The sequence below is a fragment of the Leptidea sinapis genome, chromosome 1, assembly GCF_905404315.1.
Source record: "Leptidea sinapis chromosome 1, ilLepSina1.1, whole genome shotgun sequence".
NCBI lineage: Eukaryota > Metazoa > Arthropoda > Insecta > Lepidoptera > Pieridae > Leptidea > Leptidea sinapis.
Window position 1 is genome coordinate 27,148,957 of NC_066265.1, and position 27,613 is coordinate 27,176,569.

The 27,613-nt window shown below is 33.8% G+C and overlaps 1 protein-coding gene across 10 annotated transcripts in view; it reads left to right on the forward strand.

Moving 5' to 3' along the window:
* Positions 1-27,613, forward strand: part of LOC126969336 (cAMP-specific 3',5'-cyclic phosphodiesterase) — a 607,232-nt gene that overhangs the window by 505,168 nt on the left and 74,451 nt on the right. For 8 of the 10 annotated variants that reach the window (XM_050814693.1, XM_050814745.1, XM_050814753.1 and 5 more), the window contains one exon: positions 4,230-4,265. The exons of 1 other annotated variant lie outside the window; for it this stretch is intronic. In XM_050814693.1, coding sequence (XP_050670650.1) covers positions 4,230-4,265 — 36 coding nt within the window. Of the gene's footprint in view, positions 1-4,229; positions 4,266-7,123; positions 8,033-27,613 lie in introns of those variants that run through there. One more of the 10 variants, XM_050814770.1, reaches the window with a different exon arrangement.

A 27,613-nucleotide genomic window follows, 5' to 3' on the forward strand; every position in this document is an offset into this window, starting at 1 on the left:
CTATGTTAAAAGTATTAAAATGATTCACAAATAATAACCTATTGTGAAACAAACAGAGGTTAAGGCACTTCTAGTGTCTAAAACTCTGGAATTTGTAGATTCAACTGTATTTCTTGGCACAACCATATAAAGTAATTACAGTGGGACCCGCGAATTATTAACCTAGCAAATAGTTCTGCAGCTTTTACCGTTAAAAAGATCAGACCTTAGACTGATATAAATACAGCTCTTTTGGTCTATTTTGCGTTAAAAGCATTGTTATTGTAGGGAAATATGCGGATGTTCATTGTATTATTCTGCTCTAAAACAGGGCTATTACCGCAATTTATAATATGCGACCATGAGAATCGATAAGCATCCTAACCGTACAATACAAACATATAAATAATGTAACATACACTAAAAGAAAAAATAATACTGAATTTACGAATAATTGTAATTTGAATTCGTTCAATTCAAGAAGAAAGAAGCTAGAGTTAAAGCATATTCAATTTTACAATAAAATACCAGACGGCATACTTGGACTCACTGAGCACAAATTCAAGAAATATATCTAAGCTTCTATATAAAAGCTTCTTTCACATATAAGGCTTACTAGCAGTATAGCAGTTAGTATAGAGTACTAGCTGACCCGGCAAACGTTGTTTTGCCATATAAATTATTTTTGGAGTTAGACCGTTTCTTGGACATTGCAACATTACTTTATTTTTCTAAAATAAAACATTTTTTCTAAAATCTCCTTATTACATCAGCTACCTGTAAATAAAAGTCCCGTCAAAATAGGTCCAGTCATTTCAGATATTAGCCAGAACAAACAGACAGACAAAAATTGTAAAAAAAAATGTCATTTGTTGTACCGTATATATATTCATATACATGTAGTAAACAATGGTTATTTTAATATTACAAACAGACACTCCAATTTTATTTATATGTTTAGATAATGATGCATGGTTCGTGTCGGTTCTACGCAGAATACCTGTATCGTATCATATTATATTATATAGGCTAAATTATGTACAAATTTAACTCAAGCCGACTAAATGAGCCTAATGAGCGTTACATAGCCGAGCATGACAGCCCAGTCTTATTCATTGCCCGCAACGCAAACCACACTCATAACAGTTTCATATTGATTTTAATGAAATTACTGAGTTCGGTTAGGAATGTTGAAGTCTTAAGCAATAAATTCGATAGAAAAATTAATATCATGAAAATTTATTTGATGACACTCGAATTTTCATCGTCTTTCTGAACAAGCTGACAGTGGTTTGCGGTACTTATTAAACCAGTCTTTAGGTATCGAAACCACTCAATACTTAAGGGATATTGAAAAAGAGATTTGAGAACGGCTGTTAAAAGAAATAAGAATAAAGATTAACTTTTTTTTTAAATATTTACTGCATGGTTTAAGTTATTCTTTTGGTGACTTTAGTAGTTCTAGACCTCGTCAGAAACAAAGAGTTTAACTTATAAAATTTAAAAAATTAATTTTATTCACATCCAATTTAATTTTCCTCTCGTAAAACTTTTGATATTAATTAACTGGAGCTGAATTGTCAAACATTCAACAACTAAAACAATGCTCTCGAAAAGTTATTCTTATCCTTTATAATATATTATATTCAATTAATTAAATGATTGTATACTAGTCATTCCCCCCGATTTCGTTCAGGCTGAGTTTGACAGAATAAGAAGTAGAAAATGTAACGCTTTCCTTACATACTAGGGATGATAGACATTTATCGATAGTGAATAAATTTCGATGCTTTGCTGGAAAACATCGATGTTTTGATACTGACTTCGATATAATCGACACATCGACTTTATAAGAATAAAACGTCAATTATTCTTTAGGGGGCCATCAGGGTACGCATTGGATGTTCTAGGTTCAACTATCAAGTTACATAGTCAGTAGCTATAACAATCGAGTTCAACTACTTTCCAGTAGATGATGACACCTGTCAAAGTTATTTTTTTACAGGGTGTACCCAAAAATATGAATGTTAATTTCTTTCTTTACATTTGAAATTTCTATGACAATAAACACATTTCGTCAATATAATAGACACTTTTATTTATTACCGAAAACATCGATGTTTTATATATATACATAAATATCGATAAATATTTATCGTACATCGAAACTTTTGATTCGATTTTAACATCGATATCGTCATCGATGGTTTTCTCATATCGACCATCCCTATTACATACTTAACCTTTGTCTAGGATACTTTTCTATTTTACACTAGGTATTTCAATTTCCGCAGATTTCTTTAATGCTTTCAGATAAAACGTTACTTCGTAATAACATACAACATTGCTGAAATAATAACTTTTAAATTAAACATTTTGTCATTTTATTTATCAAAACAAAACATACATGCAATATACGGACATATTTTTTTATGTATATTAATTTCCTGTAACGTCGTTTGTCCGCGATGAACTCCTAAACTGATGAACAAATTTTAATCAAATTTTGCACACTGTGTTCAGTTTGATCAAACTTGAGAAATAGTTCAGTTTTTATTTCGATTCGTGACCTTTACTATATTTTAATTTAAAATTTTATCTATATAATGAAATAAATTTATGACAATTCTGTTGTGACTGTATTTCCATACGAGAACGGTAAAAAGCGAAATAATTATTGTAATGATTGAAGTTTTACAAATTTCGTTATTAACAAAATAATATATCAAATTTTGGTGGAACAAAACACACCGGTCACCAGTTTGTATAAAATATAGATTCTAGTCCTTACCATTGTCCTGCTTTTCCAGAAAAAAGAATCTTTATTAAAATTAAAATGTAATCAAATTTTAATTAATCGAAACTCACAAGTGTATATAAAAGGTTAACCAAAAGTGGCGCTACAACTTTCATTTATTAAAAATGTGACATTTATGACATTAATGGATTACTTCATGATTGGCAACAGTAAGCTAACTCCCACTTACTTGAACCACATCTATGTTGTTTGATTTACGTTAGTCGTAAGCTTACTCACTAACAGCCAACGAGCCAACACTTGGCGATAGCATGCATCGTATATATTGAATGAACAGTGAAATGTGTCGTCTTTGTGAACCAATAATATGTTGTTTTGACTCGTGTGAACCGCGCTTAAATATAATCTGAGCATGCTATTGCCATTCGGCACAATAGCCTGCCCTAACACAACACAGCACAGATTATTTTGGTGTTATGCTCAATCCTGCATTTGTCGACAGACTGCTTAGGTGGCATCATGGTGTAATAATATACTGGGCTTGGTATTCTCTTAAAATAACACCTGGATCACGCCATAGCCTACTATTATTGTTGACACAATCCGTGCTGATAAGTTTGGCAACCTCGCAATTTTCAAATGAGTGGTCCTATCTTACTTTAATATTAGGGGTTAAAGTTTGAAACTTGCCGTCCTTTCAATTAATTGTTATTCACTTGTGTCGGTGGTTTTCCACGTGGCTCATTCTTCAAATCAAAGTTTCCATCACGAAAGCGTTCAAACCAAAATCACACGGCGCCTTCATTAGCAGTCCCCTCTCCAAAGGATACGTTGATATTGCGAGCTGTTTCTGCCGCGTCCGTTCCGCGTCGGAACTCGTATTAAAAAATCACTCAAATTTTCAAAAAAAAAACAACAACTGAAAGTCGATAGTTGAATGTTGCATATTTTTTTATCTCAAAGAAAACAGTTTCACTCAAAAATGTCAAACCATGAAGGTTCTATGTCTATTTGAAGTACCTATTACAATAAGACGGCAATTTCATACTTTTACCTCTATTATTATAAATACGAAAGTTTGTGGGAATACTATAATACTCATCAGATTTTGAGGAAACTTTCTAGTAATGTAGCTTAGACATCAGAGTAAAACTTACGCTACAAATTATAAAGATAATATTTAATTTGGGCCTTAAATATCGATAAGTATCAAGTACGTGAGCGAAAACTTGTCTTTCATACTTCAGAGGAATAGACTCATTTTCTAAATTGTTAACATTGATAATAAACTATGCTCAAAATTATTTTCGAGTGAATCAATGCTATAGATGTGAGCGACACGACAATAGCGATGAACTGACGTAGTCTTAGGTCATCGTGGAAAGAGAATACCTGGCGGAGTATATTATTATAACTTGGGTGGCATTATATTTAGGAACTGTTCTAAGGTTGTCGATTTTTCTCTCTTTCCCATATTCTTAATTGCTTTCAGATTCAAAGAGGTGGAAGCCGCGCAACTGGATAGAGCGTATGTACCTTTAATTGCGTGCTTTTGCCCGGCATGACAGCTTCCTAGTGTAATCTAGTGGAATGTTAGTCTTGCTATTTTGTGTATAGAATTTTTGTGAGTTGTCTATATTATTTGTGTCTTATAAGTGCTATTTTTCTGTGAAATATATACAGGTAAGTCTAAGCATGGCTTTCTTTTATGTCTTTAAAATAAGACCTGCTCTGAAAATGTCTTAGTACTCACGTGACAACTAGGTGGAGAGTACGTCATTTATTTTTTACAACTATGCGGGCAGAAAATTTGAATGGAAATTTAGTTCTGAAGCAATTTTCATTTGTTTTTTTTTCTTTTGGCATGACACCAGTCAGTTACGCGAAATTAACTGAAAACATCCCCATTGAACTAGAATCGTGAAAATTTGCGAAGTTGAGGAAAAATCTAAAAAGTTATAAAATATTTTTTCTTCTTATTCTTGAATATAGACATTAAAATTTTATGTATGTACATTATTAGTATCATTATATAATCATATAAAAATTACAATTGGTTAGAGTGAGAGAGAAAGAGAACTTTCTTCTATTGACGTATGCGTGAGAGAAAGGGAAGCCAGACAGACTGGCGCCGTAACGCGTTACGTTATGAAGCGGTTTACTCCCCCATAAGAAGTTATCACTTCAAAAATTTCTTCGAGTGGGGGAATAAACCCATTTAGGCTAAAAATAATACCGAAATGACATATAAATATTACGCTTTATTTAAAATTTCATCGATACGAAACCATTGGTTATTCGCATTTCATTATATTATCTTACCGAATGATAGAAGCGACGAAAACAAGTTGAGATGATACTTTTGTTACGACCGGTGAGCTCGTAATTTCGTCTGCGAAACTTTAGCAATGTGCTTATTTATTTTGTAATCCTGCCCTCTGTCAAATGCTTTGCTGATTGGTTTGCGAGCCGTTAAAGTCAATGTTTGCTTAACTGTCTGGTTAATTACAAGCGAGATAATTAAGTTTGAGACCATAAAGTATGATTTTAAATATATGAATTATACTGTTTATCACTTAAATATAGTCATACTTATTTTGGTTTACTCTTTGTTAACCGACTTCAAAAAAGGAGGACGATCTCAATTCGTCGTTTTTGTTTGATATCTCAGAGCTTTCGACTGGGTGTTGTTATAATTATTTTTATTTGAAAGCTGATGCTCCCCGTGTGATCCCATTGCAATTTCTGACAATGACATCTATTAGAAAACCATTAAAGTCTTAAATTTGTTTTAGTATGTTCGCGACAAATGGACGTAAAACTTAATATCGACCGAACCAATTTCAATTATTCTTTTTTTTATGGAAAGGATATACTTCAACGGTAGAGTTTGATTAGGTTTTGATTATGGGATCCATGACAAAGTAACGCAACTTTTCAATTCTAAGAGCAACTTAACGATACTCAGCCGAATCTTTTTAAGGTTTCTTGCTGGATATTTGAGTCACCTACCGTAATGTTCTTATCTTCAAGTAATTGTCGTAGTCGAATATTATGATTATCAATGGAACTCCTTACCGACTTACAGTAAGGGTGTGTTTTGTGGCAGAATTTCTGTTATCAAATTTCAATGCGCTTACGTTCATGTAAGTCACAAATTAATAGTTTGTGTACTTCAGATTCACAAAAAACCAACAAATATAAAAAAAGTAAGCAATAAAACAACCGACTTGAAAAAAAAAATACCGTCTCTTTTACTTCTTCTTTTTCGAATTTTTTTTAATTCCTTTAAAAACTATTCCTATTGTTGTGAAAGGTAATTTTTTTATTGGATTTGGATTCATTGGATATATGAGGTTAATGCATTATTTCGACTCTCAAAATAATCTCACCGATAAATATTGCTGCTGAAATACTTGTGTGCATCTTCTGGTGGTGAAGAGAGTATGAGCAGGAGGTGATCACTAAACCTCAGATAACCTTTAAGCTCGTTTGTCCCCTATAAATACAAATATTTTATGTCATGTTGTTTGTCCCCGAACCAATTTTAATAGTGCACAGTATGATCCAACATGAGAGATATGACATGAGAGTAGTTTCTATTTTGATTCACCACCCTTAATATTTTTAATTTTATTTTTTTGTATGAATAATTCTATGAAATAAATTTAGACCCACAGTTCTATGACAGTATTTTATTTCAAGAACAGGGAAAAACGAAATTATTAACAATTGTGAATTAAATTAACAAAAATGATTATAGAGTTTCATATGATTTTTTTGTATATACGCATTTGTTTAGTTGAAGTGAAGAACACCCTAGTTATAACATAAAAAGCATATAAACTTAACCAAAACTTTTACTTATTTGTCCCATAAATAATACACATCCCCACGTCCTAAATGTTAAAGTAACATTTGAAAAAGGAAAAATTTAAAGCTAAATCGACTATATATTTGTACGGTATTTTAAAAAATATTCTATAAATTTTCTTTTATTTCTGATCTACTTTTAACAATTAACGCTCTCGTTAGCACGTATGTGAGTAATATAATAAATAAATCCGTACCACCACTCATAAATTAATAATAAACATTAGTTTTAACCCTTAGCGCTGTCCAAAGGCTTCAAGTTTTGTTTGAAAATGAATGAGGAAGTATTTAATATTGTGTCTTGCTTTACTTTCCTGGGGTCCTGATTTCCTAGCATTGATTATACCTCGCTCACCGGCAGCTTCTATTAGCGCCAAATATATCCTCGCCCGGCGTCGCGCAAGCTCGGCGCCGGCCGGGCAAATGAGTGGGACGAACGAAGCTAGTAGCTACGCCCTCCGACTCACGCTTACACAGCTCTGAGCTGAGACCTCACTTCCATTCACAGTTCGCGAGCCGGGCCGGCCTAACGCCACTCATGGCTCTCAATAACCGAACCCATTGCCCCTAAACACAAAAAACCTCTCTAACATGTGATTGAACAATTGCCCCCTGTGTCTTCAAGCTTTGCTGTGTATTCCTCTTGTTTGCATACTGCATCTGCATTGAAAACGTGCTTTGTGTGTTATGTGTGAAGCTCGTAACTCGGAGGTCACGCAGTGGTTGAACAGGTCGACCCTGAATATACCAATACGCTTACGACTCGACTCTACCATTACCACATGTTAATACAACAGCAGCAGCCTAACGCGGCCTAATGTATATAAGATAAACAACAGCATATTTATTTTATTGATTACGTTGTTACGATAAAATCCATGTTCAAGAGCTATAAAAACACTAGTTGAGCTGTTATCAATAAGGACAACCCGGTAAAGATAAAGCAAAATAATGAATAGATTAGTCGGCTACGCAATTGTATGTAGAGTCAATAGAACTGGGAACTAGATAGGAGTTGTAGTAATTGCTTTAAAATGTGCCATTGAAAATATTAATTTAAAAATAGAAAGTGAATTTTGATTGCAACATAGACCATTAGTGTTTGTGGAAAGACATGTAACTTATGATAACAGAAACTTTATAATGGTGATAAGAGTTAAACATACCTAGTATGCTGTGACCTGTTATGTAGTGGTTTAAAAATTACAGTAAAATGCACCGATCAGGTTCACAGTCAGACCGTTTGGGTAGTGGAGGCTGTGGTTTTATCCCAAAGAGCTCTGCCTCTGAGCATAGCATGGCCACTGGTGTCTCTAACAACTCCTCCACGCTACCAAGGACTCTCAGTACCAGTTTTCTTCGATTTAGAAACCGTTCATCGTTTTGGGAGAAATTTTGGGATGAGCGCACTAAACGGGATTTGTGAGTAGAACTTTTTGCTATATAATTTATAACGTTGTAACGAAATTAATAAAAAGATTACTTTTTAAACTAAGGCCTTGTTCAATAAGCTCCGTAGCATCAATCAATATCTAATACTAGATAACAAGGTTACTTCTGAAGCATTCTCTGAGTCTGAGTGAGATCAAATATCTTAAATGAAATCTTGTTTAGGTTGATGAACAAATAAATATAGCTTTATAGCTCTATATTGCTGTGACTAGGTTGAAGAGAAAGCTATTCTAAAACATTCTTCTAAATGCTATAATCTTGCGTGTATTTCACGAGTCCATGTGCTTAACATGGCCAAATCAAGTTTTTACTTTACTACTAGTATACGCACGAATCTCAAGATTGCAACGAGCTTAAAGGCTTAGGCATAGAACATTATTAAAAAAAAAAATTACACTTTGAATTCCAAAAAAAATATTTTACAAAGTTATAGCATTGCCTATTTCTCTTATCTAAATATTTGTGAAGGTAAATTATTCTTGAGACATATTTGTAGTTGTGTGTACGTGTACGGTCAGCACATAAATAAATCAGCCGCTACTTTTATATTTTTTTATAATTTTTATGCCGGTATATAGGTGCTTCATATACTTATATTAAAATAGTGAATATTTCGCACTCATCCTCACTTTATTCCAATGAATCATTTGTGTTGACTGTAATTTGTTATGATATTATATCTAAACTCTAATCCATGCCGTGAAATTTCTAATAACTCTACAATAATAACACTGAACAATAAATATTATAAACTATAAGAGTAAATCATAAAAAAAAATCCATTCATTTATTAACTAAAACCAAATAATCAGACCTCACTCAGTTGCTAATTTTAATCAATATTTATAAATATAATTATTATTATTTATTTGACATTCATCATTGACTTTTGACTATCAATATTTTTTCATTTTCAATATATATCGAACCTCTTTTTTCTGACTGTACAAGGAAATTCAAAATTCAATTTTAGAATTCCCTTAAACATACAAATAGTACTACTACAAATGCAAAAACGTCCTGAAAGTAGTTTACCTGTATCCCGTGTTGTTTACGAATTCATTCGATAAAGATAATGCCTATATACAAGTAATTAAATACTGTCAGTCAATTATGTATCCACAACTAATCATTAGTATTCGATTGCAAATCAATATCTGTCACGATATTTATATTTTCCCTCAATAAATCCACACTTGAAAGCTTTTGACCGCCTGCGGCTTCTTGACGGTACAAGTAATCGACAAGTCTTGTAAAAGAAAAATCATTTCAGAAACTTCGAGAAACATAAAAGTGTTCTTTCGAAATTACCATCCTCGTTAGTATAGTCATTTGGGGCAGTAAAGTAAGCTTAATCTTTTTGTATGTAAGAAAAGGGAATGATGCCCTCATTTGCTCAACAATTGCTAACGTTTAGCCTTAGCGGTCTGAGGTTAAGTAGTTTCGAATGCAGATTACATATCTCTTCAAATTATTTTTTCATATATGTCACAGATACATTGTCAAAGCCATGATATTACAATTTCACTAGTGATATTATAATAAAACGGTTGATTGTCAATCGACTTCATGTCTTACAATTTAACGGCCAATTTAACGGTTATAGTGATATTATAATAAATCTAATATTACAAATGAAGTTAGCAGTGTGAGACGTCGGGCGTTCTGATTGCAAATTTTTTTCATACGCAATTTGCAAAACAAAAATTGGATCGTGTATGTAATGATCTATCTGAGATTATCTTTGAAATAGTATTTAACAAGGGCCGATTCGATTGTGGCACTCACCGGTCACTGCCGCGGCACGCTACGCTCAGCTCGTGCGTTGTGGTCAACAGTCTTAATTTGTTTTTAGAACCTACTAGTGAACAAAGGCCGATTCGTTTATATAACAATTAATTGAGTGTACTAATGTATAACTACAAATAATGACTGTACAATACATACAAGAAACACACAAAATTGTCAAAATGCCTTACAATATCACTTCTTTTGATTCAGAATTTTTCCAGACTCAATTTTCTTAAATGATGACCTAAGCATTTAATCATATACATAATTATATTTTTTTTGTTTCCGATTCACGATAAACTACAAGAAATAACACGGTTAAGTTTATTTTTTTTATTATTATTTTTTCAATCATAATTTTCAAGTTAGCGAATAAACGAAGGATATTCGATGTTTGGAATATAATAATATTGACACACATTTTACACAAATTATCTTGCCCCAAATTAGGCATATACAAGCCTGTGCTATGGATTGCAAGACAACGATATATTTAATACAATATAATTGCTTAAATATACATAAATACATACATATATACATATAAACATCCATGAGTCGGAAACAAACATCCATATTCATCATATAAATTCTTGCACCTACCGGGATTCGAACCCGATTAATGTAAGGTCTTATGTGCCAATAATTACTTAAACCTGAGACCGATGCATTCAATCCGCAATTCTTGTAGATCTTTTAATCGGTACTTTTGTAATAGATGATTATTTGCCCCATCAAAATTCAATAACAACATTTTATCAGTTTCCGAATTCATCTTAATAAATCCAGTGTCCTGATGTTTGTTTCCAGTGAACTCCTAAACTAATGAACGGATTTTAATGGGGATTACTTCATAGAGTGTAGTTTACTACAACTTGAGAGTATGGATAGTTTTTATTTCGATTTGGGACCCATAATTATTTAAATTTCCCATATATTTTGTTTTGTATGGTAATTTTTTCTATGAGAGAATTTATTGACGCACGGTTTGACAGTTCTGCTGTGAAACAATTTCATTACGACAACAGGGAGCATATTTTACGAAGTGATTTTTGATGTTATGAAATATTATTGACAAATTCTAAAAAAACAGTAGTTTATTTATTATGTATAGAACAACGTCTGTCGGGACAGTATATACGTATATTAATTTCAGTAAATTCGGTATGTGCTTTACAAGCAAAGTTTTTGTGATCCTTCTGGTGTTACAAAAGATTATGGGTCGCGGAGATCATATACGGTGACCCATATGTATGATCCATTGTATAATCTGTAAAAAAAATACTACCCACAAAAAGCCAATAAGCTTTCATAATCGAAGTAAAACTACCAACGTTATTCATGTAGATGAATATTTTTTTCTTACCTTTCATAACCAATGTACTTTAACTGTAAAAAAAAAAAAACAAAAAAAAACAAGCGACATCAAAAAAACTATTCCAAAATATTATGATTCCTTTCAAATAATATGCACTAAAAAGGAAGAAAATTATTACGTATTATTCTACAACTTAATAGCCAACTTATTTTTAGAGTTTTCTTAAGACAAATGAAATGAAGAATATTAGACTGCCTAAAATTCAATAAAATTATTACGACTATATAGTGTAGCTACAATTATTAGTTGTAGGTGAGGTGTGCTTGTGTCGCACGCGTGACTTGACGAGGCGAGTGACGAGAGCGGCCTCGCTTTCGCCATCAAGACATAGTTATTAGCTGTAATTATACAAGTACCTAGTAACCTATTCTGAACTTTGAGCTTCCAATTCACCGTTAAAGTGTTAATTATTCTCTTTGACGAAAGCTGTGACATATCAGTCTAACAGAAACCGCTTGTTGGGCTTTTGTTATTTAATTAACTTATCCTGGCTTGATATTTGCGTTAAACTTCAATATCCTGCACGTGCCCTAACTTACTCCCACGGAAAATATAATTAGCTCGAGTAACTCAGGGCTTTCATTACGTTATTGATATTACGGTAAGCTACACTTACACTATGCGACACAGGAACGTCTCAATTATTGATGTCGCACAATACATTGATCAAAGAGAAAAATTTAAAGAAATAAACATTTTGACTGTTGCACCTCAATATTATATTCTTGATAATGTTCTTTATTTTAAGCACATGAACGAATTTGCTAGAAACTGCAACAATCGCGTACACCTTCCATAAAGGCCTTCAACGCTCCTGTGATTCATCTGGTGTTGCAAGAGAATGTGGGCGGCAGTGATCACTTAACACCAGTTGACCCGTACGCTCGTTTGTCCTCCTTTTCATTAAAAAAAAACTGCAACATTCTCGTAACATTAACACGAGGAACAAAGATAATCTTGTTATGCCTACTACTCGGTTAAGTCGAATTAGTGAGTATTTTATAGGGCGTATATACAACATGCTCCCAGAATAGGTACAAAACAAATGTTTTACCAATTTCAAAAGAATTGTTAAAAAACGTTTGTGTGATAATGGTTACTATAACATAAATGATTTTCTTAATGATAACACATACTGCGAATGGAGCGAACGCCCTCAGGCTTTATAATAATATATTTTATTGTAAGATTTTACATGTCATGAAACTAAATTAAAAAAAAAGCCCGCTGTGTTTCTTGCACCCGTTCTTCTCAGGGCTGACATACTATTTCGAATGGGTGGTAGTTTTGATGTTCAATAAGAGATTTCAAATCCAGACAGGCATGAGACGCTTTGTCTCTTTCTAGAAAGCCTTCTATTTTCTTCTAGTACTGTTCAAAATAAATATATGTATGACATATTCGCATACTAGTTTCATATTAATTGTATACACAAGCAAAATGGAGTGGAATGTTGTCAATGTAAAACAAATTACAGTTTTCTAACTAAAGCTGTTAAAGCTGAGAATTTCTAATCTAAACTATAAGTTTAAATATTATACAAGCTTATATATATAACTACATTGTGATTGTCATTGAATCGCCACACTAGTTTAACAGTAAATCATTTAACTTGGTATTTTTTTTTTTTTTTTTATGGAATAGGAGGACAAACGAGCGTACGGGTCACCTGGTGTTAAGTGATCACCGCCGCCCACACTCTCCTGCAACACCAGAGGAATCACAAGAGCGTTGCCGGCCTTTAAGGAAGGTGTACGCGCTTTTCTTGAAGGTACCCATGTCGTATCGTCCCGGAAACACCGCACACGGAAGCTCATTCCACAGCTTCGTGGTACGAGGAAGAAAGCTCCTTGAAAACCGCACTGTGGAGGACCGCCACACATCCAGATGGTGGGGATGAAATCCTAACTTGTGGCGTGTCGTGCGAAGGTGGAATTCGGCGGCAGGAATCAGGTTGAACAGCTCTTCGGAACACTCCCCGTGATAGATGCGGTAGAAAACACACAATGAAGCGACGTCTCTACGCAACGCCAAATGATCCAGCCGTTCACAGAGTACTGGGTTCCCGACAATTCGAGCTGCTCTGCGTTGCACGCGGTCAAATGGATCGAGCTGATACTGGGGTGCGCCAGACCAGAGATGACAGCAATACTCCATGTGAGGCCGGACCTGCGGTAGTCATCATTGGCGTTACTATGGCATATTTCGAAGATACTGTAAAATAACAATTTAGTTAAATAACTACAAATTTATTGATACTTAATTGAAAAGTTAATAAAATAAAATAAAAATGAGTTTGCAATAAATGTAGGTAGGACAAATTAAATACAAGGTATCAAAATATTTTCAGTCTCTTACTTATATAAATAAATCTCTAACTACCGCCAACATATAGACTTTGGGAATTACCTGCTAAATCATAGGATTTAGCAGGTAGCTATTGCTAAGTCCTATGATTTAGGTATAAATCTGGTAGATTACTGCATAGGCGGTAAGGCAATTACTGCATGAGCTTCACGCTGCAGGAATATTTTCATTTATATATCAATATTCTGTACGAGTGTGTATTGGACTCTAGAATCCATTTTCAACAAAGCCATATTTTTGTTTCCTTTTCACTGATGCAGCCTGCGCTAGGGTATTAATCGAATACACAATTCACATTCAATATTGATTTTCCAATAGTGAGATTAAAAATAGCTTTGCAGTTCAAATGGTAAAGTTTCAAACAATCTTCTAGCACGCTCAGTATGTTGCTCGGTATGTTCATGAAGAATTTGTTGGAAACAATTAATTGGATTGAAAATTCTTTGGATATCCGATGATAATACAGTGTTGATGATAGGTAAATCATATTATACTTGAAATATGTCTCTTTTTTCATACAGCCCACTCGGAAGGCAGATTTCCTTAGAGAAGAATGAGCAAACTCTAAGGTTGCTCTTCTCAAAACAGATTAGCTATGACAAGTTTTTATTTTTAATGTAATTAACGAATTATTTCAATTACAATATACCTATGCAACGTGACGCAACAAAAATACTCAAACGTCAAAAAATAAAAGGCTTACACGAGTAAGTCAAAAACAAAGTAAGTTACTAATTGAGTATAGTAGATGCATCAATCCACACATACCGTAAATAAATAAAGGCATTTTGCGAGACTGTTATTAAATAAAATATTATGTAATAATTTTAATTTTAAAATAATTAAATAAAAGAAAACATGAAGCACACCACCAGACCGCAGAAGTTAAATTTGTTACATTTTAAAATTTATTAGGCGTGAAACATAATATCAATACAAATTAATGGAAAGCCGGTTTTTTCCTTCGGTTATACTGTGAAAACTACTGAACTGATAGGAATAATACTTATACCATAAGATGCAACGTGTTTCGTAGAAAGCTTTAGATATGTAGAATAGGACCTTTTTTCTTTGTATTTTAATAAAGAAAAATAAAAAAAAGTGTCCGGTTGAAAAATAGCAATTTCTTGCAAGAGTTTAAGCAATTTCGGCTTAAACAATATGGCACGGGGTTGCCCCATGGCAACATGCATTTATATCTTCAGTAAGGCAAATTGAAGAGGATCGATTACAAATATATAGGATATCATCCCCACCATCTGGATGTGTGGCGATCCTCCACAGTGCGGTTTTCAAGAAGCTTTCTTCCACGTACTTCGAAGCTGTGGAATGAGCTTCCTTGTGCGGTGGCTCCGGGACGATACGACATGGGTACCATCAAAAAAAGCGCATACACCTTCCATAATGGCCGGCAACGCTCCTGTGATTCCTCTGGTGTTGCAAGAGATTGTGGGCGGCGGTGATCACTTAACAACAGGTGTCCCCTACGCTCGTTTGTCCTCCTATTCCATAAAAAAAATTGAAGTTGAATAGTTTAAGGTGCTCATGCGCTTATTTCTCCTAGACTATTAAAATTAAACCCATATTAATTTAATGACTGCAACCTTAGATAATATATAGATAATACGATATAAATATTAGCTAGATTGCCACAGCTATGAAGTCAAAAAAAAATAGTGGCTAATAGTTATCCTCTATTTTCAGCAACGTTCGCACACAAAAACTATTGCGAGTTTAAAACGTAGCTGTCATGCAAACTAAAGTAATAGACTCTATCTCTCTATTTCTAGACGCATAAATCATCTAAGACTATAACAATGGACCAAACAAAAACTACAAAGTGAAAAATGATACCGAAACCACATACTTTCTAATAAGCGGTGTTTTATTTCTTTCTTCAACCACAACACTAATTAATAAGATTATTACATAAATTATTTCTCTCGCTATGAATATAACGAATCCCGTTACCTGGAAAACCTGCGTAGGATGTTGATAGCACGTGCGACCTTAAAGCGAAGCCCACTACCATTACCTACAGCTTTTATTGAGTTATAAAAACGACTTATAATTTTCTAACAGAACCTACGTATATTATTATAACTTAGTTTGAGATCTAAAAATACCAATCTTGTATTTACGGTTATAAAATAAAGATAAAATAAAAAATATATAATAATAATAATATTGACACACTTTTTACACAAATTATCTTGCCCCAAGTTCAGCATATATAGCCTGTGTTATGGGTTACAAGACAATGATATATTTAAAACATTATACTTACTTAAACATACATACATTCATATAAATATACATAAATACATTTAAACATCCATGACTCGGAAACAAACATCTATATTCATCATAGAAATGCTTGCACCTACCGGGACTCGAACCCGGGACCTCTAGCTTAGTAGGTAGGATCGCTAACCACTCAGGTTACCTATACAGGTTGTCATATAAGGGCAGTTTGTTTCTGTTACGGATATCATTAGGATAGCAAAATTAAGTAATTTTGATTAACATAATGAGTATTATAACAATAAATAGAGAAAAATATGTAAATATAAAATATTATCGTTTGTTAAGCGATTGATATACTATTAAATAGTGCTCGTAATTTGTGACTCTAAAGCGTCTTAATTAGCACATATTTTGACATTTACTAACGTTTTTACTTTCAAGTATATAAAAGACACGAGCCGTTTTTTTTTTTCAGTTTTAGAGCACATAATATAATTCCAAAATTCAAAAGGTAAACAGTTTTCTTCATTCATTTGTTTAATATTGAAAGGCAGTAGAACAAAGCCTATCGGAACCCCTAGAATTATATTTAAGTCATTCCGAATCCTTGCAACCTCGTCGGCTGAATTTAATTTCCCAAGAGACATACTCGTATATCATTCAATATTCAAATTATACATATTATTCAAACGATTCCAATATTAAACGTCACATTGAGAGAATTCTACACGCAACAACCTAAAGTGTCATCCTTCTTAACAATACGGTTTTCATTGATATTTATTCTACGTACAATCCTACTTTGTAATGACTTCCTTTCTTGCGGGATATTCTGAGGTGCCATAAAACCCTTCAAACCTCCCCCAACACCGCGTGTTCCAGTACGTGGTCGCCATTCGTGACTTTACTGCCCCAACGGCCATTTGTGCATCGAGCTATGTGCCCTGCCCACTGCCACTTAAGCTTCGCAAACACCTGAGCAATGTCAGTAACTAAGTTTCTCCTACGGATCTCCTCATTTCTGATTCTATCTCACAGGGAAACTCCGAGCTAAGCCCTCTCCATTGCCCTTCATGGTCGCTCACTATGAGCTCATAAGGCCCATTGTAAGCGACCAAGTCTATGTTCATTGTATGACATCACTGACAACACACACTGGTTAAGCCTTTGTCTTTAGACACTGTGGTATTTTGGACTAGAAGATTTTACGGAGCATCCGGGTTGGATTCGACGATGGCCAAATCCCATATTAAATATAAAAAAAATATTAGAACTCGGTTAGTCAACGGGAGCTACAGCGCCGGTAGAGTACACAAAGGGTTGACCCACCTTGATCGCAATTTAAAGCTACGAGCTGCGGGCTTAAATACGTGATTTGCATTTTAAATTAGCTCACCGCTTAGTAAACTTAATTTAGCACGTTTATTTTAAAATAAAGGAATATTTGAAGTGAAAACTTCTTTAGACGTATTAAGCATTTTATTTTTTATTTACTATACAAATGATTTAAGTTTTCTTTAGTGTTAATTCCGCCAATATTTGTTTTTAAAACAATTCGACACGAGTCTTGTGCCAGATTATGGCGAGACAACAAGTCCTGAGGATGCCTCGTGTAGAGGCGAAACACGTGTCGAATTGTTTTAAAAACAAATATTGGCGGAATTAACACTAAAGAATACTTAAAACATTTGTATAATTATGGATTTCCGCAAAGTAACGCCTAATTCAATATTTTTTTTTTATTATTTACTGTCACGCTTGGCCATTTCACGCTTAAATTAAACTAATATAATAACATAAATAGTATTATCGAACACGTATAATAATGACTCAGTGTAGTTCTTATCTTTTACAATAAAAAAAGTATGAAAAGATTTCAAAAATTCAGAGCTTAAGGGCTATATTTCACCGAGACACCACGGCGGCGCTACCAGTCGCTGCTACCAACATAATATATACAGCTCTATAAGGAGTTTTTTTTATGAAACTAAAGGACGAGACGAGCAGGACGTTTAGTTGATGGTAGTTAATACGCCCTGCCCATTGCAAACCCAAATGCAGTGCCGCTCAGGGTTCTTGAAAAACACCAAAATTCTGAGCGACACTTCAATTGCGCTCGTCACCTTGAGACGTAAGATGTTAAGCCTCATTTGCCCAGTAATTTTTCTAGCTACAACGCCCTTCAAAACGAAACACAATAGTGCTTACACATTACTGCTTCACGGCAGAAGCCCTTGCGGCCATATGGGGTACCAACCCATAATCTAGCCGGCATCCTGTGCATAGAAGCCTCCCACTGGTTGGAGTTGGTTGCGCAACCAGCTCAGATGCGTGTTGACTCTGGTGTCTATGTGGTGTCTAGTTTGGTAGCTTACGGACACCAGGTGGCGCGAGTGGTTGCATCACCATGGTGTCCCAGTGTAATATAGCCCTAATTCTTAAAAAAAACTTATCAAAGGCGAGATAAACTTCAGCAAAACCTCGGCGAAAAATTTCGCTATGAATCAAATTTGTTTGAATATAACTGTGTTTACATATAGCAAGGAAGCGACAAAGCTGTATGTTGCGAACGACCAAAGTTTTAATGGGATTCCTCTACATTTTCTCTACTTATTTTATGATGCTCTGTTCGTATTTCCTTTTATGTGTCAGTTTTGCTATTATCATTGTACCATAAATGAGATATAAATCTTAGATTAAGGATTGGTCTCCGCTGCGCTCCAACGAGATACCGCACTACCTAAGAACAATAGCTTTTTTACAATGGCAACTATTAGGTACTTGTGTACGTGGCATCTTGACACTCAATGGCATCTTTCAAATTTTGTAACATACGCTTCTCGAATTTTGCATTGAAATTAATGAAATACAAAATACTTACTGATAAGTGATCCCAGTGTCTTTCTTATTACTTTTAGTATTAAAAATTTTACTACGCAACCTGGCATTTTAGATTCAATTATTAGCAAATTTTAATAGAACATGTGGCACGTCACACATTGGTCGAGACTGGCTCGAGTGCGCCCACTTGGGCGTAGTATTAGTTGCCGCACTTTGCGACTGTGCTTGCGGTATCTAGTTGAAGAGCAGCGGAGACTAATCCTTAATCTGATGAACCCAACTCTAAATTTTAGAAGTGAAGTTGAATTTCATAATTTGACAGGTTCCAAGGAGTGCCGGTATCTAAAGATTTTTTTGATCATATTTGTTACTTACTTTCTGTACCATCAACAAAATTGATTCATAATCCACTTTGCTGAAAATTCTTTTAAAATCATAAAAACAGATTTATATTTTCACGAAAAAGATTGTACGACAATTGGTGGACGTTCAGTGTCTAATAAAATGATGGCACTTACTTAGGAAATGTACGTTAAGGTGGGTCACAATTTAAATTTGTCGATAGTACAATATTATAAGGGCGTAACATAAACTGATTTATTGTAATATACCATTTATGATGAAGCTGTAAATATAATAATATATAGTACAATTATTATGGTTTTCCCACACATAGACATCTGCCTATTTAAAAGTGTAGCAAGGTATGTTAGAATTAAATTTCCTTTGCTTACTATACTGTGAGCCCTAGTTATTCATCAAATTTCATAATTCTGGGTCAAAGGGATATGTCCTATTTATTAATACACCTACGTCTTAATGTTACAATATCATTTAATTAAGTTTGGGTTTTTTTTTTCATTTTCATATAAATGTCAGCTTTATTCATTGCAATAAGTATAACAGACAGACCGACACCAAAGTGATCCAATAAAACTACATAGACTGAATCATAAACACCATCAAAATTGATTAAACCGCTACGGAGATGACGTAAATACGTACAAACAAATAAACTCTAAAGAAGTGAGATACATGAATAAAATTAATTTGTTGGATGACAATAAACCCTATCTATAAATAATGGATAGAAAACTGTTTTCTAAATTCGGCTCCTGGAGTACAATCAAACTGTTTACATGATAGATATCGCGCAACACAATAAGCTCCGTCGTATAAATATTGAATTGAGTTTTTATTCAATCGATCGTGTACGTGATTTGGCTCCGGCACTCAATCTACTTCTGTCCCTAATAATCATTAGAAAATACACTTTGATATTTTTAGATAACAAGGCAAATAATGAAATGGTTTTACGCCGATCATTAAAGTTTGAACCTTCATATTTCGTATGTTGAAACATTTGTGAACAAGAAATATTAGTGATTAGCTCTGCATTGCGGTTTTAACCGAGTACAATAACTATTTGTCGTGAAACACCTATTGTTTAAGACATAGGTATAATATGTTAACATTTTTTACATATCGACCAATGTTTTTTTTAAGCATTGTTTTTACGATTACGTAATACACAAACTAGTCCGGTCAATTTAGACATTCGAAGGTGCATAAATTCCAAACAAGCGGAAAATCATTAAATTCTTCAAAGTGGTAAGTTTTCTCAAAAAAGTTTTCCGGACAAAATTGTAGATCATAAAATTATCTATGAAAAATGTATTTGTACTTTTTCCTACGAGCCACCGTTTCTGAGATATAACGATTCAAAAAGTTTCTCCATATTATGACGATACCAACTTTTACAACTTTTTGAAGGAATTATTTTATTTATAAATATGTTTTGAACAATTTTACTGATTTTCAACTTGTTAGGAATTTATGTACCGTACCTTACTCTCATTTTTTGGTCTAAATTGATCGGACTAAACCTACGCGGCCGGCATATTTAAATCATTTCTCAAGTGCTTTTCCTACCGACTTTTCACTATATTTCAAAATGAGAGATCTGAGAGATGTAACCTAATGCGAAATAGCTAATATTACTATTTCTTTTTAATATAGCTGTCACGTTCAAAAATAATAATTCAAATCTGACTGATAGATCCACAGATTGTGACGTACAAACAAACATCAAAAACTCTTTAGTCTCATATTATAACTGGCGTAGAATCGATTTTATTTACCAAGCAAATACTTTAGCTGCCCATTAATACCTATAGTTACTTCGTGATGTAATTAGCCTTTCGAGCAACAGGTGACTGATATTTTTATTTTCTGGTCCTTATATTTATATTTTCTGCTACTGCAAGGAAGATTGAACAGTTTAACTCATAATTAGATTTTTTTAACGAAAATAAGGGATGAGATGAGCATGAAGTTCAGCTGATTGATACGTCCTGCCCATTACAGTGCAATGCCGCTTAGGATTCTTGAAAAATCCCAAAAATTCTGAGCGACATAAGATGTTAAGTCTCACTTGCCCACTAATTTCAATACGTACGGCACCCTTGCTTACACATTATTGCTTCACGGCAGAAAAAGGCGCGCTTGTGGTATCTATAATCTAGCCGGCATTCTGTGCAAAGGAGACTCCCACTGGAACACCCATATATCTCAACCTCTAGCAGGCTCTTTTGAAATGGAATATATTCCATAACAATATGTTCCATATCATATTGCTATTTGAAGTTATTGCTTTTTTATATCTATGCATACATATTTTCATAAATATAGTTACGCCAATATTTACTATAATAAAGGTATAGATTACGGAACTACATTGCCTTGGACTAGAAGTACTAACATAGCATTGTATGCAAACGCTGCAAAATCCCCGATCTTAAAGTGCTAACTGATTCTGCATTTGCTTTTTTGTTAAAGTTCCTAGTCCCGTGATTTTATTTTATTTACTCTATAAATTGGTGCAGTCAGTTAAATTCAAAGTCAAATATTTTTGTTCTAAGTATGATTTGAAATCACTTAATGAACGTAAAAAACTTAAAACCCATTTAAAATAGAATGCCTCAGACCTGAGAAGATAGATATCTTAATTATTTACAATATATGTAGTATCGTACAATAAAATTTATGATTAAATAGCTTGAGGTCGTCCGCTCCATTCTCAATCTGTTGTATCGGTATCATTAAGAAAATCATCCTTGTTATATTATACAAACCTTTACCACACAAACGTTCCTTTAAATTTGGTAACACATTTGTTTTGTACATTTTCTGGGAACTTGTTGCAAAAGCATAATATACATCGCCCTATCAAAGACTCACTAAGACTAAAGACTTACTAAGTTAATCAATCCACTTTTATCCATGGTCTTTACCTGACCTGATCACCTTGACATTCCCTTTTCATTTACTGTCACTACAATTTCCGTCAACGTAAGAACATTACTCTGAAATTTCTCTGTTTGTAAACAAGAAACAGATTTCTAAAACTGCGCATTTCATTTTAGAGATAATTGGCCACCACTGGCCACATTCTTTTGGAAAACTAATCTTAATAAAATTTGAAGTATGCGTAAAGAATCTTGAGCTGAAAAGTTACAAGTATTGTCCTTTTGGGGATATCCAAAACTTTAATTAGGAATTTGTAGTCGAGATATCGAGCGAGGGTATTTAAGGGTCGTGTGGGATAAACTCATCATACTTTTCCAGTTTTGCACAGGGTAGTTAAAATAAAGCCCCTATTTGTGATCTGTAACTCAAACATGTTTAAAATCATTTTTACGTAGTTACTGGCACATATGTTTTATTCGAGTCACAACCTGAGAGTTTTATTTTATTTTATTTTATTTGGGACACAAAACAATTACACACTAGATGATTACATTAGAGGAAGAAATAACATAAATAGTACTGAGTGCATAACCAACGACAGTTGAACAAGATTTACAAACCATGTGTCACTCGAACGGTTATCTCAGATGGAAAAATATTGTTGATACGAAAATATATTTTTATTTTATTATAATTGGAAAACTTACAGTTAAATACAATAATAGTTAGGAAAATATTTACATGACAGGCTATTTATAAGTTTACACAGATAGATTTCTTGATAGTTCCTCCGTACAAAGGGAATATGAAAAAGGTTCTGGCTTCTTAATAGAATTAGTAGTTCTAATAGAAGTAGTAGAAATAGTACTAAGTAACTTTTTACATAGGTGACTTATAATATTTATGTAGGTATTTATTGATTAAAACTCCGATGACATTAGTAAAACAAAACCTAATGCTTTAGATGCTAACTTTAGTATATTATCCACATGATGGATAAATAGTAATATCGAGTGAAATAGCAGTCCCAAGTCCCTAATAGACGTAACTCTATGGCAGAGTCTTTAAAGAAATAATTATTGATGAGTGGGTTGGGATTTCGAGAAAATACAAAGACGCTAAACTTGGATACATTTAAGTCGTTCATACATTTATCGTCAAAGTTTTGATAACAATAATTTATTGGTTATTGTACATGTTTCCAATACATTTATGCATCATTGGATGTATTTGTAAGTAGCACTGAACTACAAGTCATTGTTCAATAAATATTAAATAATGTACTTTGATCTAATGTCCCAGACGGATCAAACAACGTCAGAATAAATTAAAACCAATTACTCTTAATTTAGATAATTAGGACTAATCAAAGAACACATTAAGTTAACATCCATTAATTGCAATAGTATAACGATCAGATCAAGTCGAATATAATTAAGAAATACTTATAAGGAAATATTTTTCTCATGTTTTTTTTAATGAAAATAAGGGACGAGACGAGCAGGACGTTCAGCTGATGGTAATTGATACGTTCTCCCCATTACAATGCAGCACCGCTCACTGCACTTGTCATTCGCATTGCACTCGTCACCTTGAGACATAAGATGTCAAGTCTCATTTTCCCAGTAATTTCATTAGCTATGGCGCCCTTCGGAGCGAAACACAGTATTGCTTCACGGCATAAAAAGGCGCCGTTGTGGTACCCATAATATAGCCGGCATCCGGTACAAGGGAGCCTCCCACTGGTATATTTAGTATTCTTATTAATCTATAAATATAAATAAACTATGAATTTTCTCGGGACAAAAGCCTATCCATTACTCTTACCTGGCCGAGAAAGCTAAACCATGAGCGGACGGTAAAGTACGAATTCGTTCTGTATCTTTTTCATATATTTTTTGATTTTGTATGCTTTTTTATTCATCAGTTTTTAAGTCCATAGCGTTTGGGTGTATAGAAATGTTCTCTGTATTCTACAAACGGCTGGAATGAAATTTTCAAGCTATCTTCAGATTAGATCTGCGAGTGATCCTTTGGTTGCGGATCACTCGCGGAAAATAATTGTTACATATTTGAATGAAATTCTATGCCTCATACAAGCTGTACTACTTTGACTTAAATCTATCTCAGCCTTAATAGGTCTTCCCAATCCTGTCTTTAGTAACGCGAATATGGTAAAAAGCATGCTGTTTCATCCAACACATACCGCCTGTTGACGACAAGCAAGAGATAGGGATAGCATTGAACAAAAATTGTGTACAGAAATTCCATTCCATTCTTCCAGGAAATACTTGCTTTTGAGTAAGCCTTACAAATTTGTGAAATAATAGTTATTCACATAGAATATCCGTTACATGCGCATTGTTTAAATTGCAACTTATTCTGTAATTTTACAATTTATTAGTACATTTTGAACGGCCAAAGTACAAGTAAAATTCGTGCGAAAAGCAGATATTTAGAGGGTTATACTGATATTTGTATCTTATTTTTTTATATTCTGCTTCTATAGAAACCTAGATAGAACTCACAAGTTCCTTATCTGTATTTTTTTTAAGTAAGATGCGCTAAAACTATGACGGGTTGGCCGCTCTTAATGTTCATGTTATTATAAAAGGCAACATGGCTTTGTTTGATCGATATTTATTAGACAACGTACACCGTTGTTTTGGTGTTTAAAAAGTGGGCACGTTTTAGAAGTACCACTGGTAACTGCTTCAATTCCTTTCCATTGGGTAATTTACCAACCTCTATATTCTAAAATAAACTTTGGTGTAAGTATATGAGAATAGAAGTCAATTTTGTAATAATATTTTCTTAGAAATTATTAAAAATAATTATTGACTCACGGACTAGTAAAAAAATAAGGACTCCGTGTAGCACCAAAACAAGCCGATTAACTTGAATACATAGTCCCACGCACACACACTACTACAGGCCGATAGGCGGCCATTATGAGAATTGTCATCGTCTGTGACAGATCAGATTGCATCTCAATAAAATATTTCAAAAATGCCGTCGTGCGTTGTGAAAAAGTGTAAAAACAATACCATAAAAGTATTTGTGATATATGATTATTTAAGGGAGAAAATATTGTGTAACTGGTATACCCCGTAACCGCACACACACTAGCATAAAGGTGCTTCACTTGCTAATATCACGGCGCGAAGTCCTTCTTTTTTTACTAGTCCGTGTATTGACATTTAAATTGAGTCTTCTCTCAACGTAAGTCACTATTGTACAATGTATTCTTACGTTACGTCAGAGATCATATTTGACGCAATGGCATTACGCAACAGGCAGGTTTAAGATTCTTATCACATAATTAGATTATTGTTAACATCATTATCCTTACTTTAAAATTTATTGTGATGATTACAATTTTTACGTAGTCAATTGATTATAATTCCACTCTAGAATTTATGAAAGATGCACTGAGCCAACCGTTCGAGTGACTTTACGTTCATCAATCTTGATAATATGTCTTGTTCAACTCTCAGTTTGTGGATTCATCTACAGGATACTTCAGTTGATAACTTGCTCAACCCCAATATTAGCATATTAGGAATTTGACTTGAGGTGACGCTCTTTCAAATCTAAACAATTTGTTATTTTTTTTTTAAGTAATAAACGTAACTTCTGGGATTAATTAAATTAATTCAGTGGAAGAGCGCTCGAGTCCCGCATCGTTCATTAGTTTTGTTTTCAAAATCAATTGTTGTAATTAATCCCAGAAGTGAGGGTTATTACTTTAAAAAAATAACAAATTGTTTAGACCATCGTAGCGATTTTGTCTGATTTGTTTCGCCTTCAACAACTATAACTATTTTTCAAACAAATATTGACTTACACTACTAAAGGGCTGGCGATGAATATCTTGACCCCTGTTATTACGGATGTCCATAGGCGTTTTTCTTATCACTTCCCATAATATGAGCCTCTTGCCCGTTTCGCACTTAATTAAAAAAAAGGGCAAAAATATCAAGGGTATTTGATGATTGAACCGCAATCTGCCCAGTGCTTCCCCGCGGCATTAAAAGAATAGAGAAATCCCAGGTCCAAGGGTGTCGTAAGAGGCGACTAAGGGCATTTACCAGTGGGAGGCTCCTTTGCATAGGATGCCGACTAGATTATGGGTATGACAACGGCGCCTTTTTCTGCCGTCAAGCAGTAATTGTTTCGGTCTGAAGGGCGCTGTAGCTAGTGCTAGTGTAGCTGTAGTTACTGGGCAAATGATACTTAACATCTTATGTCTCAAGATGACAAGCGCAATTGTAGTGCCGGTCAGAATTTTTCAAGAATCCTGAGCGACATGGCATTGTAATTGGCACGGCGTATCAATGACAACCAGCTGAGCGTCCTGCTCGTCTGGTCCCTTATTGTCAAAAAAAAACATTAAGTTTTTTTGATAGCCTTCGAATTATAAACATAAGGCCTAAGTTTGTTATGTGTATGTTCAGCACTAATTTCAATAGTTTACATTTACATTATCAGTAGTTGTCGACTATCTTGGATAAATTCATATCTTCATATGAATATTTGCAATAGTTTTCTGAATTTTGGAAATTTGAATGCATACACACTTGGTGTGATATTACTACACTATGCGAAAAGACTGTTGTATATTTTCCAAATTAGTGCACATATTCGGTGAAGAAAAACCGAAAGAAAATTAACCTGTTAATTGACGTTATCTGTTGTTAAGTGCATATAAAATACACGTTTCCATATAATATGCCTTAGCTTTATTAACGGAATTACCCATATAAATTATTTTATGCTTAAAATGTTTGGGAAAATTCTTAATTTTGTTTTTGTAATTGCTTTAATGTTTAGTAAAATTCATATTTATTATATTTTGCTTGGCAAACCGCTTCGTGTTTCTCTGTATATTTAGTGTGTAATAATAAAAGTGTGTGTGTACTTATATGTACGCAAGAAGTTTTAATTCTTTGGCCAAACAAAGCAAAAATCCTTAAAATTATTTATAACTTGTGCTATTCTAAGTTTGTAGAATAAACAATATTGTAAATATTGTAATAATGTAAATATCGTGCAACTATGGCTTTTACAATTTATTATGAAATAACGAATACGGCTGTTCGGGCTTGAACCCTTTGCCTATCCTTATAATGGACGAAGAAACAAAAAAAAAAATAACGTATGTCGCAAACGTCACAAAATTTTAGAAACCAACTTCACCCTGTGTTACAGTGATGCGCGCGCATCTTATAATTTCACACTCATAATTTTTTCGCGCCTAAAGAAGTATAACTTCAATGAACGTTGCAGCATCGTCTTATGAGAAGTGACAGCAATTTCGTAGTTCTAAAAAAAACTTCCCGCAATACCTTTGTAATATTTTAATTCTATGGTGATTGGTTGAGCGTTTTTAAAGTTGATTCTATGTTGCGTCATATCTAGTGCTGAGTTACTACATATTACCAATGGAACAGATACTATCTGCATGATAAACAACTCTGACATCCAAAAATTCAAATCAATCCGCCATCGTTTGAGATTGCAGTTACGAAATTTAATTCCCCGCATGTTGAAATGGGGACGGAACGGTTTGCACGACGGCATCTAACCTCTATGAAATCAATAAAATGGCGGCTGTCCCTGTCTTAAGGGCTTCACACACGGCAGCTATAATATATATTTAATGTACATTACATTCC